Raw genomic sequence first — 20,000 nt, forward strand, 5'->3', positions numbered from 1 at the left:
GGGGTAAGGTTAAGGTTAAGGGTAAGGGTAAGGTTAAGGGTAAGGTTAAGGTTAAGGTTAAGGTTAAGGTTAAGGTAAGGTTAAGGGTAAGGGTAAGGTTAGGGTAAGGTTAAGGGTAAGGGTAAGGGTAAGGGTAAGGTTAAGGGTAAGGGGTTAAGGGTAAGGTTAAGGGTAAGGGTAATGGTAAGGGTAAGGTTAAGGGTAAGGGTAAGGGTAAGGGTAAGGGTAAGGTTAAGAGTAATGGGTAAGGTTAAGGGTAAGGGTAAGGGTAAGGGCAAGGTTAAGGGTAAGGGTAAGGTTAAGGGTAAGGTTAAGGTTAAGTTAGTCTGTGCCTGTGTGAGTTGTTCGTACAGCTGTTAGTATTTCAACCAGTCAGTCAGGCTTACGTTTGGCAGGTCTGGTTTGGCTGATATAAGAGATGACTCCGTGTGCGTCCCAATTGGCACCCTCGCCTCCATATAGTCCCATTGGCCATTGCTAGACGTAGTGCACTTTGAAGGGAATAAGGTGCCGTTTGGAAGGCAGCTTGGATCCAATGAGGCGCTGTACCCGGGCATCTCCTTACGGAGTTTAAAAACACCCTGCTACTATCAGCACGCCATCTGCTGTCTACCTACCTAGGGAAGTGAGTGACACACGCACGCACGCATGCACACACACACACACACAGAGATACACTCACACACACACAGAGATACACACACACACACACACACACATACACACACACACACACACACACACACACACACACACACACACACACACACACACACACACACACACACACACACACACACACACACACACACACACACACACAGAGAGATACACACACACACACACACACACACACACACACACACACACACACACACACACACACACACACACACACACACACACACACACACACACACACACACACACACACACACACACACACACACACACACACACACACACACACACACACACACACACACACACACACACACACACACACACACACACACACACACAGAGAGATACACACACAGAGATACACACAGATACACACACGGAGAGAGATACACACACACACACACAGAGATACACACACAGAGAGAGATACAGAGATACACACACAGATATACACACACAGAGAGAGATACACTCACACACACGCAGACAGATACACACAGACCTACCTGGGGAGCAGGGGAGTAACTGACACAACAAACAACAGTGATGTTATTCACTAGCTGCAGCCACTCTCCTAAGGCCCTGGTGGTTTTAAGAGCCACACGCTTTTATCAGCATTATCATTCTTATACTTGTTTTATCACGTAAGGGAATATGTTGCGTAAACCAGCAAAACAAACAATAAACAAAACAATACACAAAACTAAACAAACAGTCTATTTGGCCGCAGCTCATATATATATTTTGGGGGGATGGCAGCTTGTTGGCTAACAGAGCAAATACAACCTGGTTGAAATGTTCTGGGAATGTTCTCACTCAGTTACAATAGATTACACTGGGGATATTTCCTGTTTCTTTCCTGTTTGGAGAACAGCTCTCAGATACTGTCTATAGTTACGTTTCCCGAAACTCTGCACTACTTTTATTAAGCCAATATTCTATAAGAAACGCTGGCACTCAGTACCGGCCCAATTCAAGCACTGATAATATCTAAAACAACAATATGTCTTTTTTTATATATTAGCTCTAAAGCAGAGGATGACTGTACGATATGTTGTTTATCAACTTTAAAGGGGCATTGATTCTTGGACTGTGTGGAAATGACTCATGTTCTCTTGCTGTTAATAGTTAAGGGATTTATCTTGGTTGATTTCCAACTCCATTAAGATCTCTGGTGATGATTATGAGCCCATTACACCAGTTGATTGAATGAGTAAGAGTCATTGAGTACTCTGTTGATTCATAGACTGTTCTGTTTTCTTATTCTGCTACATTTTCAGGTGTTCCTCCTCCACATTAAAATAAGCTGAACGCCCTCATCACCACAACAACATGGTTTCGTCTCCAATGGCACCTTATTCCCTTTAAAGTGCACTACTTTAGATCAAAGCACTATGGGTCTTGGTCTAAAGTAGTGCACTACTATTACATGGGCCTTGGTCTAAAGTAGTGCACTACTGTACTTTAGATCAAAGCACTATCGGTCTTGGTCTAAAGTAGTGCATTCAAGCACTATGGGCCTTGGTCTAAAGTAGTGCACTACTGTACTTTAGATCAAAGCACTATGGGGCCTTGGTCAAAGTAGTGCACTACTGTACTTTAGATCAAAGCACTATCGGTCTTGGTCTAAAGTAGTGCACTACTGTACTTTATAATAATAATATATAATAATAATATCATTTAAAGCTTTTAGACTTACAGTCTGCATACATTCTTGGGTGTCCCGGGAATCAACCCACTACCCTGGCGTTACAAGCGCCATGCTCTAAACTGTGCTACAGAAGGTAGATCAAAGCACTGGGCCTTGGTCTAAAGTAGTGCACTACTGTACTTTAGATCAAAGCACTATGGGTCTTGGTCTAAAGTAGTTTCTGGGTCTAAAGTAGTGCACTACTGTACTTTAGATCAAAGCACTATGGGCCTTGGTCTAAATGGCACCTGTATTCTATGGGCCTTGGTCTAAAGTAGTGCACTACTGTACTTTAGATCAAAGCACTATGGGCCTTGGTCTAAAGTAGTGCACTACTGTACTAGATCAAAGCACTATGGGCCTTGGTCTAAAGTAGTGCACTACTGTACTTTAGATCAAAGCACTATTCATAAAGTAGTGCACTACTGTACTTTAGATCAAAGCACTATCGGTCTTGTCCATAGATCAAAGCAATTACTTTAGATCAAAGCACTATGGGCCTTGGTCTAAAGTAGTGCACTACAGTGTATTCATAAAGTACTCAGACCCCTTGACTTTTTCCACATTTTGTAACGTTACAGCCGTATTCTCACAAATCTACACGCAATACCCCATAATCACAAAGCACAAACTGGTTCTCATACATTTTTGCAAATGTAAATAAAAAAAACCAGCTGAAATATCATATTTACATAAATATTCAGACCCTTTACTAGTTACTTTGTTGAAGCACCTTTGTCAGCGATTACAGCATCGAGTCTTCTTGGGTATGACGCTACAAGCTTGGCACACCTGTATTTGGGGTGTTTCTCTCATTGTTCTCTGCAGATCCTCTCAAGCTCTGTCAGGTTGGATGGGGAGTGTCGCTGCACAGCTATTCTCAGGTCTCTCCAGAGATGTTAGGACAAAGTTAGCTAATGTCTGGGAAGTGGCGCGAGGGAAGAGTTAGCTTGCCTTATTTATTTTTGAAGCAAGCAGCTAACACCAACTGGAATGAATAACAATTGTTTCTAGTAATTAGCTAGCTAGCTAGGTTAGCGAGCTAGGGGTGACAAGTTAGCTGTTAGCTAGTTGACTGGCTAGCGTTTGCGGGATAGCTTACTAACGCGTTACATAAACAGCTACACAGAGCACACAAGCACCAAAGACAGTACATTGTGCTATCTCCAAATAGTGCGCTAGCGCCAAGCCAGTCACTGACCTCTGGTAGTTCCTTTTGGTTGGCCTGGCGTTGCAAGTCTATCTCCCCACCAACGTTCAAACCAGGCCAACCAGAATGTTCTTGCCCGGTTATAGGATCGAAGAGCGTCGATAGTCCGTGGAAACTTCTTCATACGGTCGGGCCAGAACTATCCGCGGTTTAAAATACAAGCTCCGTGGGCACGAATGTTCTACCTGTGCCAAACCACCATTCACTTCCTTCTATCTAGCACAGTTAGCCTAGCATTTAGCTTCGTGTTGAAATGAGTGACGTGAATGCACACGTAAAGTGAAGACCGTCAATCATAGGGGGAAAACATCAGAGACTTCCTCTATTTGGATATGCTAATCGTATGCCGAGTTCCCGTACTAGTTGCAACTAGGAAATTGTATGACTTGCCTACTGGTTGACATCGACACTTGTATAAATAAAAGCAGTTAGAAAACATTTCAGAGTTTCCTAGTTCCGACTAGTATGTGAACGCGGCATTAGACTGGACACTGGACACGCAAACATTTCATAGTTTCCTAGTTCCGACTAGTATGTGAACGCGGCATTAGACTGGACACTGGACACGCAAACATTTCATAGTTTCCTAGTTCCGACTAGTATGTGAACGTGGCATTAGACTGGACACTGGACACGCAAACATTTCAGAGTTTCCTAGTTCCGACTAGTATGTGAACGCGGCATTAGACTGGACACTGGACACGCAAACATTTCAGAGTTTCCTAGTTTCGACTAGTACTCAAAAGTAGGCTAGTATGGGCTACCTGCTTAGTTCTATCCACCATAATCATTTCAAAAAGTAGGCTACCTGCTTAGTTCTATCCACCATAATCAGACTGGACACTGGACACGCAAACATTTCAGAGTTTCCTAGTTCCGACTAGTATGTGAACGCAGCATTAGACTGGACACTGGACATAACATTTCAAAAAGTAGGTTTCCTGTTTAGTTCCCACCATTTCAAAAAGTAGCTACCCAGTTCATTTTGACTTGGAGCCTGCTCATTTCAAAAAGTAGGGCTCAGTTTTGCATATCATGGATGTTGTGTGATTACCATAATTTTTTCGCTGTTTGTCAAACAAATCACTTCAAAAAGTAGGCTACCTGCTTAGTTCTATCCACCATAATCACTTCAAAAAGTAGGCTACCTGTTTAGTTCTATCCACCATAATCATTTCAAAATAATTTATTTTTGCTGATTCTATGTACTGGACCGTTAAACCTACTGACTATTTTCACCCTTAAATTTCTGCTTTTAATTTCTGACATTTCGAATTCCCAACATTTGGTGTGGCCATTTGTTTGTCAACTATAGTTATACATGCAGCTTCTCTTCTGTCATCACTTGTTACCCTAAAAGACTAAACAAAGTAGTGCTAATGTCTCACATCGATAGAATTACTGTGGTTGAAACACTGTCTGCTAGTTTATTAATCGTGTCAATGACAACATGGCTCTTTCAGTTCTGAAAAATAATACAAAGGTTCTACATATGTGGGATGTGCCTCCTGTAAACATCTCTCCGTCTGTCTGGAACATCAGACAGAGGGAGAGACGGAGACAAGCCCCAGAGACGCTCACTCCAGCTGCTGCCCAGTCGGCCTACCCTGGAGGGGGGGGGGTTGGGACAGGATGAATGATGAGTGGTTATGATCCTAAATCACTCAATCATGCTTCATATTGGATTCCTATTGAACTGAATTTCTGAATAATCTAATTATGTTAATAATGAATGATTGTTATGATTGGGTCTTTGTGATGATGCATTTGATTGGATACATGTTATTCTGTTTCCTTTGTGATGCAACACAGACTACCCAGTAAATACACCACTTCCTGCCTCAGTCTCATCCATTCCTCTGTCAGCTGACCCGTGAACACCTGTTCATCTTCACTATTGTAAGGCATCCTACCTGTCCAGCTAATCTAGTGTATCGTGGTCTAACCCCTTAGGTGCCTTTTGGCAAACTGTCATGTGCCTTTTACTGAGGAGTGGCTTCCATCTGGCAACTCTGCCATAAAGTTCTGATTGGTGGAGTGCTGCAGAGATGGTTGTCCTTCTAGAAGGTTCTCCGATCTCAGCAGAGGAACTCCGGAGCTCTGTCAGAGTGACCATCGGGTTCTTGGTCACCTCACCGAACAAGGCCCTTCTTCCCCAATTTCTTAGTTTGGCCCGGGTGGCCAGCTCTAGGAAGAGTCTTGGTGGTTCCAAACTTCTTCCATTTAAGAATAATGGAGGCCACTATGTTCTTGGGGACCTTCAATGTGGCAGACATTTTTTGGTACCCTTCTCTAGATCTGTGCCTCGACACAATCCTGTCTCGGAGCTCTACGGATAATTCCTTCAACCCTCATGTCTTGGTTTTTGCTCTGATGTGCACTGTCAACTGTGGGACTGTCACGACGTCCGCCGAAGTCGGTCCCTCTCCTTGTCCGGGGTGACGTTCAGGGCGACGTTCAGGGCAACGTTCGGTCCGTTCTCCGTTGTCGTTCAGGCAACGCGTTCGGGCGGCGTTCAGGGCAACGTTCAGGGCGACGTTCAGGGCGCGTTCGGGCGACGTTCAGGGCAACGTTCAGGGCGACGTTCAGGGCAACGTTCAGGGGCAACGTTCAGGGCGGCGTTCGGGGCGACGTTCACGTTCGGGGCGTTCAGGGCAACGTTCAGGGCGGCGTTCAGGGCAACGTTCGGGGCGCGTTCAGGGGTTCAGGGCGGCGTTCAGGGCGCGTTCAGGGGCGTTCGGGCGCGTTCAGGGCACGTTCAGGGCGCGTTCAGGGCGACGTTCAGGGCGGCGTTCAGGGCACGCGTTCAGGGGGCGGCGTTCAGGGCGACGCGTTCGTTTGGGCATCGGGCGGCGTTCAGGGCGCGTTCGGGCTGGCGGGGCGGCGTTCAGGGCGGCGTTCAGGGGGTTCAACGTTCGGGGCAGCGTTCAGGGCAACGTTCAGGGCAACGTTCAGGCGCGTTCAGGGGGCGTTCAGGGCAACGTTCAGGGCGACGTTCAGGGCAACGTTCAGGGCAACGTTCAGGGCAACGTTCAGGGCGACGTTCAGGGACGTTCAGGGCGAGGGCGGCGTTCGGGGCGTTCAGGGCGGCGTTCAGGGTGGCGTTCGGCGGGCTGGCGTTCAGGGCAAGCGTTCAGGGCGACGTTCGTTCAGGGCAACGTTCAGGGCAACGTTCAGGGCAACGTTCGGGGGGCGGCGTTCAGGGGACGTTCAGGGCAACGTTCGGGGCGACGTTCAGGGCGACGTTCAGGGCAACGTTCAGGGCGACGTTCAGGGCAACGTTCAGGGCGACGTTCAGGGCAACGTTCAGGGCCACGTTCAGGGGCGTTCAGGGCAACGTTCGGGGGCGACGTTCATGGCGGCGTTCAGGCAACGCGTTCAGGGCGACGTTCGAGGCAACGTTCAGGGCGGCGTTCAGGGCAGCGTTCGGGGCGGCGTTCATGGCGTTCAGGGCGGCGTTTCGTTCAGGCGGCGTTCAGGGCAACGTTCGGGCGTGGCGGCGTTCAGGGCAACGCGTTCAGGCGACGTTCAGGGCAACGTTCATGGCGGCGTTCGGGCGACGTTCAGGGCGACGTTGCGTTCGTTCGGGGCGGCGTTCATGGCGGCGTTCAGGGCGACGTTCAGGGCAACGTTCGGGCGACGTTCAGGGCAACGTTCGGGGCGACGTTCGGGGCAACGTTCGGGGCGACGTCGGGGCCACGTTCAGGGGGCGACGTCACTGGTCTTCTAGCCATCGCTGATCCACCTGTCGTTTTCCATTGGTTTTGTCTTTGTTTTCTACACACCTGGATTTCATTCCCCAATTACATGTTCATGTATTTAACCCTCTGTTTCCCCCATGGTTTTTATACGTGATTGTTTTTATGTTCATGTCGGGTTCATGATGGCTGATTTCTTGAAGGTGCTGTTTTCAATCGTGCGCAATATTTACTGTTTGTATTTGGTCAAGTGCATTTGTTACCTGTGCCTTGATTTATGAGTAAAGTATGTTGCTCACTCATTTTTGCTCTCCTGCGCCTGACTTCATGCACCAGCTACACTCACCTTCTGACGGGGACTGTATATAGACAGGTGTGTGCCTTTCCAAATCATGTCCAATTGAATTTAACACAAGTGGACTTCAAACAAATTGTAGAAACTTCTCAAGGATGATCAATGGAAACAGGATGCACCTGAGCTCCACTTCAAGTCTCATAGCAAAGTGTCTGAATAATTATGTAAATAAGGAATTTACATATTTTTATGTTATGAATATATTTAAAAAAATGTCTAAAACCCTGTTTCCACTTAATCCATTTTTAGAATAAGGCTGTAACGTAACAAAATGTGGAAAAAGTTAAGGGGTCAGAATACTTTCAGAATGCGCTGTCTTTAGGGAGTAGGTTGCCATTTGGGACACATCCATTAGTGTCACACCCTGATCTGTTTCACTTGTCTGTGTGCTGGTCTCCACACCCCTCCAGGTGTCACCAATCTTCCCCATTATCCCCAGTGTACTTATGTTCACTTATACCTACCAGTGTTTTCCCCTGCTCCTGCCAGTTCCCCCTGCTCCTGCATGTTCCCCCTGCTCCTGCCTGTTCCCCCTGCTCCTGCCATTTCCCCCTGCTCCTGCCTGTTCCCCCTGCTCCTGCCATTTCCCCCTGCTCCTGCCAGTTCCCCCTGCCTGTTCCCCCTGCTCCTGCCTGTTCCCCCTGCTCCTGCCAGTTCCCCCTGCTCCTGCCTGTTCCCCCTGCTCCTGCCTGTTCCTCCTGCCAGTTCCCCCTGCTCCTGCCTGTTCCCCCTGCTCCTGCCAGTTCCCCCTGCTCCTGCCTGTTCCCCCTGCTCCTGCCTGTTCCTCCTGCCAGTTCCCCCTGCTCCTGCCTGTTCCCCCTGCTCCTGCCTGTTCCTCCTGCTCCTGCCTGTTCCCCCTGCTCCTGCCTGTTCCCCCTGCTCCTGCCTGTTCCTCCTGCCAGTTCCCCTGCTCCTGCCTGTTCCCCCTGCTCCTGCCTGTTCCCCCTGCTCCTGCCAGTTCCCCCTGCTCCTGCCTGTTCCCCCTGCTCCTGCCTGTTCCTCCTGCCTGTTCCCCCTGCTCCTGCCAGTTCCCCCTGCTCCTGCCAGTTGTCCTGCTTCTGTTTTCTAGTCCTTCCCGGTGTTCACCGTTCTGCCTGCCCCTGACCCTGAGAATGCCTGCCGTTCTGGACCCTGTATACCTTCTCTGGATAATTGACTCCTGCCTGCCTTGACCTGTCGTTTGCCTTCCCCTTTTGTTAGGAATAAACTTTTGTTTCTTCAACACTGTCTGCATTTGGGTCTTACCTCAAACGTGTTAATTAGAGAACAACAACCCAACAGACTATCCTGTTGAACCCAGGGCTGAAATGGAACCAGCACAACAGACTATCCTGTTGAACCCAGGTCTGAAATGGAACCAGCCCTACAGACTATCCTGTTGAACCCAGGTCTGAAATGGAACCAGCCCAACAGACTATCCTGTTGAACCCAGGTCTGAAATGGAACCAGCCCTACAGACTATCCTGTTGAACCCAGGTCTGAAATGGAACCAGCCCAACAGACTATCCTGTTGAACCCAGGTCTGAAATGGAACCAGCCCAACAGACTATCCTGTTGAACCCAGGTCTGAAATGGAACCAGCCCAACAGACTATCCTGTTGAACCCAGGTCTGAAATGGAACCAGCCCTACAGACTATCCTGTTGAACCCAGGTCTGAAATGGAACCAGCCCAACAGACAGACTGTTGAACCCAGGTCTGAAATGGAACCAGCCCAACAGAAGGTCTGAAATGGAACCAGGTCCTGTTGAACCCAGGTCTGAAATGGAACCAGCCCAACAGACTATCCTGTTGAACCCAGGTCTGAAATGGAACCAGCCCTACAGACTATCCTGTTGAACCCAGGTCTGAAATGGAACCAGCCCTACAGACTATCCTGTTGAACCCAGGTCTGAAATGGAACCAGCCCTACAGACTATCCTGTTGAACCCAGGTCTGAAATGGAACCAGCCCTACAGACTATCCTGTTGAACCCAGGTCTGAAATGGAACCAGCCCAACAGACTATCCTGTTGAACCCAGGTCTGAAATGGAACCAGCCCTACAGACTATCCTGTTGAACCCAGGTCTGAAATGGAACCAGCCCAACAGACTATCCTGTTGAACCCAGGTCTGAAATGGAACCAGCCCAACAGACTATCCTGTTGAACCCAGGTCTGAAATGGAACCAGCCCTACTGTCACGCCCTGACCTTAGAGAGATGTTTTATTTCTCTATTTGGTTTGGTCAGGGTGTGATGTGGTGTGGGCATTCTATGTTTTGATTTCTATGTTTTTGTGGTTCTATGTTTTGGCAGGGTATGGTTCTCAATCAGAGACAGCTTTCTATCGTTGTCTCTGATTGGGAACCATACTTAGGCAGCCCTTTTTCCCACCTGTCTTTGTGGGTAGTTAACTTTGTTTGTGGCACTTTGCCCTGGAAGCTTCGCGGTTGTTTGCTCATTTGTTGTTTTTGTTGAGTCATTCTAATGATAAAAGAAAATGCTCAGCACACTGCACCTTGGTCCACTTCTTCCAACGACGGCCGTGACACCTGCAGACTATCCTGCTTCTACAGTACACTGTTGTGTTTGAGTGAGGTCACTGCTATTTAGTCAAAAGTGCTCAGGTCTCCACGACAACCAGTAGACTGGACTTGGCAGTGCCTGCGTGGGTGGAATCAGAACAGAACAGGGAAGTGGGTCCATAACATTGTGTTCTAGAAGTAGCTTCACACAATCTCCCCAAAATAAATGTCACATCTAGCAAGAGGTAGATTATGATTCCCTAATGGCACCCTACTCCCTAGTCCTTATTTAATAGTCCCTATTCCCTATTTACTAGTCCCTATTCTCTTTTCCCCATTCCCTATTCAGTATTTTCTATTCACTATTCACTATTCTCTATTCCCTATTCACTGTTCCCGTTCCCTATTTCTTATTCCCTATTCATTAGTCTCTATTCTGTATTCACTAGTCCCTATTCACTATTTCCTATTCACTAGTCCCTATTCACTAGTCCCTATTCACTATTTCCTACTCCCTAGTCCCTATTCACTAGTCCTATTCCCTATTCACTGTTCCCTGTTCCCTATTCCCTATTCCCTATTCCCAAGTCTCTATTCCTTATTCTCTATACCCTGTTCCCTATTTACTATTCCCTATTCTCTATTAACTATTCCCTATTCACTGTTCCCCGTTCCCTATTCCCTATCTACTGCATTAGTTTCACCAGAGCCCTGAGTCGTTTACTATAATGGGAATAGTGTACCATTGTGGACTCAACCAGAGGAATGTATATTTAGCTGCACGGTGACCTTGTTCCTCTTGAACAACATCAATTAAAAGGGTATTTTTGAAGCATTAAATGAGTCTCAGCATGAGACCGTATTGTTACTGGTTTAAATAGCATCCACTGTCTGTTTATAACTGTAGCAGTGCATGGTAAATGGTATCCACTGTCTGTTTATAACTGTAGCAGTGCATGGTAAATGGTATCCACTGTCTGTTTATAACTGTAGCAGTGCATGGTAAATGGTATCCACTGTCTGTTTATAACTGTAGCAGTGCATGGTAAATGGTATCCACTGTCTGTTTATAACTGTAGCAGTGCATGGTAAATGGTATCCACTGTCTGTTTATAACTGTAGCAGTGCATGGTAAATGGTATCCACTGTCTGTTTATAACTGTAGCAGTGCATGGTAAATGGTATCCACTGTCTGTTTATAACTGTAGCAGTGCATGGTAAATGGTATCCACTGTCTGTTTATAACTGTAGCAGTGCATGGTAAAAACTGTCTGTTTATCCAGTGCATGGTGTATCCACTGTCTGTTTATAAATGTAGCAGTGCATGGTAAATGGTATCCACTGTCTGTTTATAACTGTAGCAGTGCATGGTAAATGGTATCCACTGTCTGTTTATAACTGTAGCAGTGCATGGTAAATGGTATCCACTGTCTGTTTATAACTGTAGCAGTGCATGGTAAATGGTATCCACTGTCTGTTTATAACTGTAGCAGTGCATGGTAAATGGTATCCACTGTCTGTTTATAACTGTAGCAGTGCATGGTAAATGGTATCCACTGTCTGTTTATAACTGTAGCAGTGCATGGTAAATGGTATCCACTGTCTGTTTATAACTGTAGCAGTGCATGGTAAATGGTATCCACTGTCTGTTTATAACTGTAGCAGTGCATGGTAAATGGTATCCACTGTCTGTTTATAACTGTAGCAGTGCATGGTAAATGGTATCCACTGTCTGTTTATAACTGTAGCAGTGCATGGTAAATGGTATCCACTGTCTGTTTATAACTGTAGCAGTGCATGGTAAATGGTATCCACTGTCTGTTTATAACTGTAGCAGTGCATGGTAAATGGTGACACAGACCTGTGTTCAATGTGTGTTTCAAATACTCAAATACTTTGAGAGTTTGTTTGAGCCTGTCTAGATGAGTGACATGTTGCTATGGAGACATTTCCATTGGTTTCATTGTGCTGGGCAACAAAGCACAACTAGAACTATTTGAAAGGGCTGACAACAGGTCTGCTAACAATAGGGCAGCCATCTTGCTCCTGACCCAGACAGAGTCCAGTATACACAATCCTTACATCTCACCGCCCTCCACTCTTCTCCTTTGTTGCGGCCCCAAGGTCCATCATGTCTTCTCCCTTGGTGGGGGCCCAAGGTCCCTCCTCTCTTCTCCCTTGTTGCGGGCCCAAGGTCCATCATGTCTCCTTCTCCCTTGGTGGGGGCCGAAGGTCCCTCCTCTCTTCTCCCTTGTTGCGGGCCCAAGGTCCATCATGTCTCCTTCTCTCTTGGTGGGGGCCGAAGGTCCCTCCTCTCTTCTCCCTTGGTGGGGGCCGAAGGTCCCTCCTTTCTTCTCCCTTGGTGGGGGCCGAAGGTCCCTCCTCTCTTCTTCCTTGGTGGGGGCCCAAGGTCCCTCCTCTCTTCTCCCTTGTTGCGGGCCCAAGGTCCATCCTGTCTTCTCCCTTGTTGCGGGCCCAAGGTCCCTCCTCTCTTCTCCCTTGTTGCGGGCCCAAGGTCCATCATGTCTTCTCCCTTGGTGGGGGCCCAAGGTCCCTCCTCTCTTCTCCCTTGTTGCGGGCCCAAGGTCCATCATGTCTTCTCCCTTGGTGGGGGCCCAAGGTCCATCATGTCTTCTCCCTTTTTGCGGGCCCAAGGTCCATCATGTCTTCTCCCTTGGTGGCGGCCCAAGGTCCCTCCTCTCTTCTCCCTTGTTGTGGGCCCAAGGTCCATCCTGTCTTCTCCCTTGTTGCGGGCCCAAGGTCCATCCTGTCTTCTCCCTTGGTGGGGGCCCAAGGTCCATCATGTCTTCTCCCTTGTTGCGGGCCCAAGGTCCATCATGTCTTCTCCCTTGTTGTGGGCCCAAGGTCCATCCTGTCTTCTCCCTTGTTGTGGGCCCAAGGTCCATCCTGTCTCCTTCTCCCTTGGTGGGGGCCCAAGGTCCATCATGTCTTCTTCTCCCTTGGTGGGGGCCCAAAGTCACTCCTCTCTTCTCCCTTGGTGGGGGCCCAAGGTCCCTCCTCTCTTCTCCCTTGGTGGGTGCCCAAGGTCCCTCCTCTCTTCTCCCTTGTTGAAGGCCCAAGGTCCCTCCTCTCTTCTCCCTTGGTGGGTGCCCAAGGTCCCTCCTCTCTTCTCCCTTGGTGGGTGCCCAAGGTCCCTCCTCTCTTCTCCCTTGTTAAAGGCCCAAGGTCCCTCCTATCTTCTCCCTTGTAGGGTGCCCAAGGTCCCTCCTCTCTTCTCCCTTGGTGGGTGCCCAAGGTCCCTCCTCTCTTCTCCCTTGTTGGGGGCCCCAGGTCCCTCCAGTGCTCCTCCTAAATGCAACAGAGCAAATGTCTATCCTCTTTTCTCCTCTTTCTCTTCACACACACGCACAAACACACACACACACTTACAAGCACACACACACACACACACACACACACACACACACACACACACACACACACACACACACACACACACACACACACACACACACACACACACACACACACACACACACACACACACACACACACACTTCGATGCAACAGAGTGATCTACAATGAGCTGTTTGACCCCATTAGCTGCCAGCTAAGTATTTCACTCCAGGCCGCTTCGCCATTTAAGGTATTCAGTTTATTAGCGTGTATTTATAGCCTCTTATAGCAGCCAGGTTGGGTACTGGGCCGAAGCAAACAGGTTGGGTACTGGGCCGAAGCAGACGGGTTGTGTCCCAAATGGCACCCTGTTCCCTTCATAGTGCACTACGTTTGACCAGGGCCAATGGGGAATAGGGTGCCATTTGGGACCTAGACAGAGACACTGTGGAGGGTTGTGGGTATTGGCATCGTGGAAGCCATTTTTTTTACTGTGATTGGATAGAATTCAATCGAACCCCTGTTGTGGTACTTCACGCATTAGTACTGCTATCTGTATGTGAACTGTTTACACAACAACACAACAACACAACACACATTAGTACTGCTATCTGTATGTGAACTGTTTACACAACAACACAACAACACACATTAGTACTGCTATCTGTATGTGAACTGTTTACACAACAACACAACAACACACATTAGTACTGCTATCTGTATGTGAACTGTTTACACAACACAACACAACAACACACATTAGTACTGCTATCTGTATGTGAACTGTTTACACAACACAACAACACAACACACATTAGTACTGCTATCTGTATGTGAACTGTTTACACAACACAACAACACAACACATTAGTACTGCTATCTGTATGTGAACTGTTTACACAACAACACAACAACACACATTAGTACTGCTATCTGTATGTGAACTGTTTACACAACACAACAACACAACACACATTAGTACTGCTATCTGTATGTGAACTGTTTACACAACAACACAACACACATTAGTACTGCTATCTGTATGTGAACTGTTTACACAACAACACAACACACATTAGTACTGCTATCTGTATGTGAACTGTTTACACAACAACACAACAACACACATTAGTACTGCTATCTGTATGTGAACTGTTTACACAACACAACAACACAACACACATTAGTACTGCTATCTGTATGTGAACTGTTTACACAACAACACAACACACATTAGTACTGCTATCTGTATGTGAACTGTTTACACAACACATCAACACACATTAGTACTGCTATCTGTATGTGAACTGTTTACACAACACACAACACACATTAGTACTGCTATCTGTATGTGAACTGTTTACACAACAAACAACAACACACATTAGTACTGCTATCTGTATGTGAACTGTTTACACAACAACACAACACACATTAGTACTGCTATCTGTATGTGAACTGTTTACACAACAACACAACAACACACATTAGTACTGCTATCTGTATGTGAACTGTTTACACAACACAACAACACAACACACATTAGTACTGCTATCTGTATGTGAACTGTTTACACAACAACACAACACACATTAGTACTGCTATCTGTATGTGAACTGTTTACACAACACATCAACACACATTAGTACTGCTATCTGTATGTGAACTGTTTACACAACAACACAACACACATTAGTACTGCTATCTGTATGTGAACTGTTTACACAACACAACAACACAACACACATTAGTACTGCTATCTGTATGTGAACTGTTTACACAACAACACAACACACATTAGTACTGCTATCTGTATGTGAACTGTTTACACAACACAACAACACACATTAGTACTGCTATCTGTATGTGAACTGTTTACACAACAACACAACACACATTAGTACTGCTATCTGTATGTGAACAACTTAACACAACACAACAGCAACCAAACAACTTAAGACAACACAACACAACATAACAGTATGTTTCTGTTAGTACTGTAGGTCTTTCTGTCTAATCAAATCTGTTCAAACTTATCACTACTAAGAAGTGGTGGAAAAAGTACCCAACTGTCACACTTGAGTAAAAGTAAAGATACCTTAATAGAAAATGATTAACGTAAAAGTGAAAGTCACCCAGTAAAATACTACTTGTGTAAAAGTCTAAAAGTATTTGGGTTTAAATATACATGCAGTAAAATATCAAAAGTAAATATAATTGCTAAAAAATATACTTAAGTATCAAACGTAAAAGTATGAATCTCTTGACATTCCTTCTATTAAGCAAAGCAGACGGAGAGCCAGAGGCTCACTCCAACACTCCATCACTCCAACACTCCAACACTCCAACACTCCATCACTCCAACACTCCAACACTCCAACACTCCAACACTCCAACACTCCAACACTCCAACACTCCAACACTCCATCACTCCAACACTCCAACACTCCAACACTCCATCACTCCAACACTCCAACACTCCATCACTCCATCACTCCATCACTCCAACACTCCATCACTCCAACACTCCAACACTCCATCACTCCAACACTCCAACACTCCAACACTCCAACACTCCAACACTCCATCACTCCAACACTCCATCACTCCAACACTCCATCACTCCAACACTCCAACACTCCATCACTCCAACACTCCAACACTCCATCACTCCAACACTCCAACACTCCATCACTCCAACACTCCAACACTCCATCACTCCAACACTCCAACACTCCAACACTCCATCACTCCAACACTCCATCACTCCAACACTCCATCACTCCAACACTCCATCACTCCATCACTCCAACACTCCAACACTCCATCACTCCAACACTCCAACACTCCATCACTCCAACACTCCAACACTCCAACACTCCATCACTCCAACACTCCATCACTCCAACACTCCATCACTCCAACACTCCATCACTCCATCACTCCAACACTCCATCACTCCAACACTCCATCACTCCAACACTCCATCACTCCAACACTCCAACACTCCATCACTCCAACACTCCATCACTCCAACACTCCAACACTCCAACACTCCAACACTCCATCACTCCAACACTCCAACACTCCAACACTCCATCACTCCAACACTCCATCACTCCAACACTCCATCACTCCAACACTCCATCACTCCATCACTCCAACACTCCATCACTCCAACACTCCATCACTCCAACACTCCATCACTCCAACACTCCAACACTCCATCACTCCAACACTCCATCACTCCAACACTCCAACACTCCAACACTCCAACACTCCATCACTCCAACACTCCATCACTCCAACACTCCAACACTCCATCACTCCAACACTCCATCACTCCATCACTCCAACACTCCATCACTCCAACACTCCATCACTCCAACACTCCATCACTCCAACACTCCAACACTCCATCACTCCAACACTCCATCACTCCAACACTCCAACACTCCAACACTCCAACACTCCATCACTCCAACACTCCATCACTCCATCACTCCAACACTCCATCACTCCAACACTCCATCACTCCAACACTCCATCACTCCAACACTCCAACACTCCATCACTCCAACACTCCAACACTCCATCACTCCAACACTCCAACACTCCAACACTCGGACATCATTTACAAGCGATGCGTTTGTGTTTAGTGAGTCACGTCAGATCAGAGGCAGTAGGGATGAACAGGGATGTTCTCTGTTTAGTGAGTCTCGTCAGATCAGAGGCAGTAGGGATGAACAGGGATGTTCTCTGTTTAGTGAGTCTCGTCAGATCAGAGGCAGTAGGGATGAACAGGGATGTTCTCTGTTTAGTGAGTCTGTCAGATCAGAGGCAGTAGGGATGACCAGGGATGTTCTCTGTTTAGTGAGTCACGTCAGATCAGAGGCAGTACGGATGAACAGGGATGTTCTCTGTTTAGTGAGTCTGTCAGATCAGAGGCAGTAGGGATGAACAGGGATGTTCTCTGTTTAGTGAGTCTGTCAGATCAGAGACAGTAGGGATGAACAGGGATGTTCTCTGTTTAGTGAGTCTGTCAGATCAGAGGCAGTAGGGATGAACAGGGATGTTCTCTGTTTAGTGAGTCTCGTCAGATCAGAGGCAGTACGGATGAACAGGGATGTTCTCTGTTTAGTGAGTCTGTCAGATCAGAGGCAGTAGGGATGAACAGGGATGTTCTCTGTTTAGTGAGTCTCGTCAGATCAGAGGCAGTAGGGATGAACAGGGATGTTCTCTGTTTAGTGAGTCTGCCAGATCAGAGGCAGTAGGGATGAACAGGGATGTTCTCTGTTTAGTGAGTCTCGTCAGATCAGAGGCAGTAGGGATGAACAGGGATGTTCTCTGTTTAGTGAGTCTGCCAGATCAGAGGCAGTAGGGATGAACAGGGATGTTCTCTGTTTAGTGAGTCTGTCAGATCAGAGACAGTAGGGATGAACAGGGATGTTCTCTGTTTAGTGAGTCTCCTCTGATCAGAGGCAGTAGGGATGAACAGGGATGTTCTCTGTTTAGTGAGTCTCGTCAGATCAGAGGCAGTACGGATGAACAGGGATGTTCTCTGTTTAGTGAGTCTCGTCAGATCAGAGGCAGTAGGGATGAACAGGGATGTTCTCTGTTTAGTGAGTCTGTCAGATCAGAGACAGTAGGGATGAACAGGGATGTTCTCTGTTTAGTGAGTCTCGTCAGATCAGAGGCAGTAGGGATGAACAGGGATGTTCTCTGTTTAGTGAGTCTCGTCAGATCAGAGGCAGTAGGGATGACCAGGGATGTTCTCTGTTTAGTGAGTCTCGTCAGATCAGAGGCAGTAGGGATGACCAGGGATGTTCTCTGTTTAGTGAGTCTCCTCAGATCAGAGGCAGTAGGGATGAACAGGGATGTTCTCTGTTTAGTGAGTCTGTCAGATCAGAGGCAGTAGGGATGAACAGGGATGTTCTCTGTTTAGTGAGTCTGTCAGATCAGAGGCAGTAGGGATGACCAGGGATGTTCTCTGTTTAGTGAGTCACGTCAGATCAGAGGCAGTACGGATGAACAGGGATGTTCTCTGTTTAGTGAGTCTGTCAAATCAGAGGCAGTAGGGATGAACAGGGATGTTCTCTGTTTAGTGAGTCTGTCAGATCAGAGACAGTAGGGATGAACAGGGATGTTCTCTGTTTAGTGAGTCTGTCAGATCAGAGGCAGTAGGGATGAACAGGGATGTTCTCTGTTTAGTGAGTCTCGTCAGATCAGAGGCAGTACGGATGAACAGGGATGTTCTCTGTTTAGTGAGTGTCAGATCAGAGGCAGTAGGGATGAACAGGGATGTTCTCTGTTTAGTGAGTCTCGTCAGATCAGAGGCAGTAGGGATGAACAGGGATGTTCTCTGTTTAGTGAGTCTGCCAGATCAGACTCCAGTAGGGATGAACAGGGATGTTCTCTGTTTAGTGAACTGATCAGAGGCAGTAGGGATGAACAGGGATGTTCTCTGTTTAGTGAGTCTGCCAGATCAGAGGCAGTAGGGATGAACAGGGATGTTCTCTGTTTAGTGAGTCCACCAGATCAGAGGCAGTACGGATGAACAGGGATGTTCTCTGTAGTTCTCAGATCAGAGGCAGTAGGGATGAACAGGGATGTTCTCTGTTTAGTGAGTCTGTCAGATCAGAGACAGTAGGGATGAACAGGGATGTTCTCTGTTTAGTGAGTCTCGTCAGATCAGAGGCAGTAGGGATGACCAGGGATGTTCTCTGTTTAGTGAGTCTCCTCTGATCAGAGGCAGTAGGGATGAACAGGGATGTTCTCTGTTTAGTGAGTCTGTCAGATCAGAGGCAGTAGGGATGACCAGGGATGTTCTCTGTTTAGTGAGTCTCCTCTGATCAGAGGCAGTAGGGATGAACAGGGATGTTCTCTGTTTAGTGAGTCTCGTCAGATCAGAGGCAGTAGGGATGAACAGGGATGTTCTCTGTTTAGTGAGTCTGTCAGATCAGAGGCAGTAGGGATGAACAGGGATGTTCTCTGTTTAGTGAGTCTCGTCAGATCAGAGGCAGTAGGGATGATGTTCTACTGTAGAAGTAGTAGTTAGATGTTAGACTCCACCTACCTCCTAATGTATTGACTGTGTTCTACTGTAGTAGTAGTTAGATGTTAGACTCCACCTACCTCCTAATGTATTGACTGTGTTCTACTGTAGAAGTAGTTAGATGTTAGACTCCACCTACCTCCTAATGTGTTGACTGTGTTCTACTGTAGTAGTAGTTAGATGTTAGACTCCACCTACCTCCTAATGTATTGACTGTGTTCTACTGTAGTAGTAGTTAGATGTTAGACTCCACCTACCTCCTAATGTGTTGACTGTGTTCTACTGTAGTAGTAGTTAGATGTTAGACTCCACCTACCTCCTAATGTGTTGACTGTGTTCTACTGTAGTAGTAGTTAGATGTTAGACTCCACCTACCTCCTAATGTGTTGACTGTGTTCTACTGTAGTAGTAGTTAGATGTTAGACTCCACCTACCTCCTAATGTGTTG

General features: G+C 46.8%; 1 protein-coding gene and 1 long non-coding RNA gene across 2 annotated transcripts; both read left to right on the plus strand.

Moving 5' to 3' along the window:
* Positions 1-6,079: 6,079 nt before the first annotated feature.
* On the plus strand, positions 6,080-7,314 carry LOC127921951 (glycine, alanine and asparagine-rich protein-like; the record flags this gene model as incomplete). The annotated part of the gene is made up of 1 exon (XM_052505579.1): positions 6,080-7,314. A coding segment is annotated over one exon (1,235 nt), but the record flags the coding sequence as incomplete, so codon positions are not given.
* Positions 7,315-8,932: 1,618 nt separating this feature from the next.
* On the plus strand, positions 8,933-9,802 carry LOC127921952 (uncharacterized). The gene is made up of 4 exons (XR_008110076.1): positions 8,933-9,025; positions 9,070-9,289; positions 9,438-9,613; positions 9,658-9,802. It is a non-coding gene; the product is annotated as an uncharacterized LOC127921952 (long non-coding RNA).
* The last annotated feature ends 10,198 nt before the right edge of the window (positions 9,803-20,000 follow it).

The sequence above is a fragment of the Oncorhynchus keta genome, unplaced genomic scaffold, assembly GCF_023373465.1.
Source record: "Oncorhynchus keta strain PuntledgeMale-10-30-2019 unplaced genomic scaffold, Oket_V2 Un_contig_24101_pilon_pilon, whole genome shotgun sequence".
Classification (NCBI taxonomy): domain Eukaryota; kingdom Metazoa; phylum Chordata; class Actinopteri; order Salmoniformes; family Salmonidae; genus Oncorhynchus; species Oncorhynchus keta.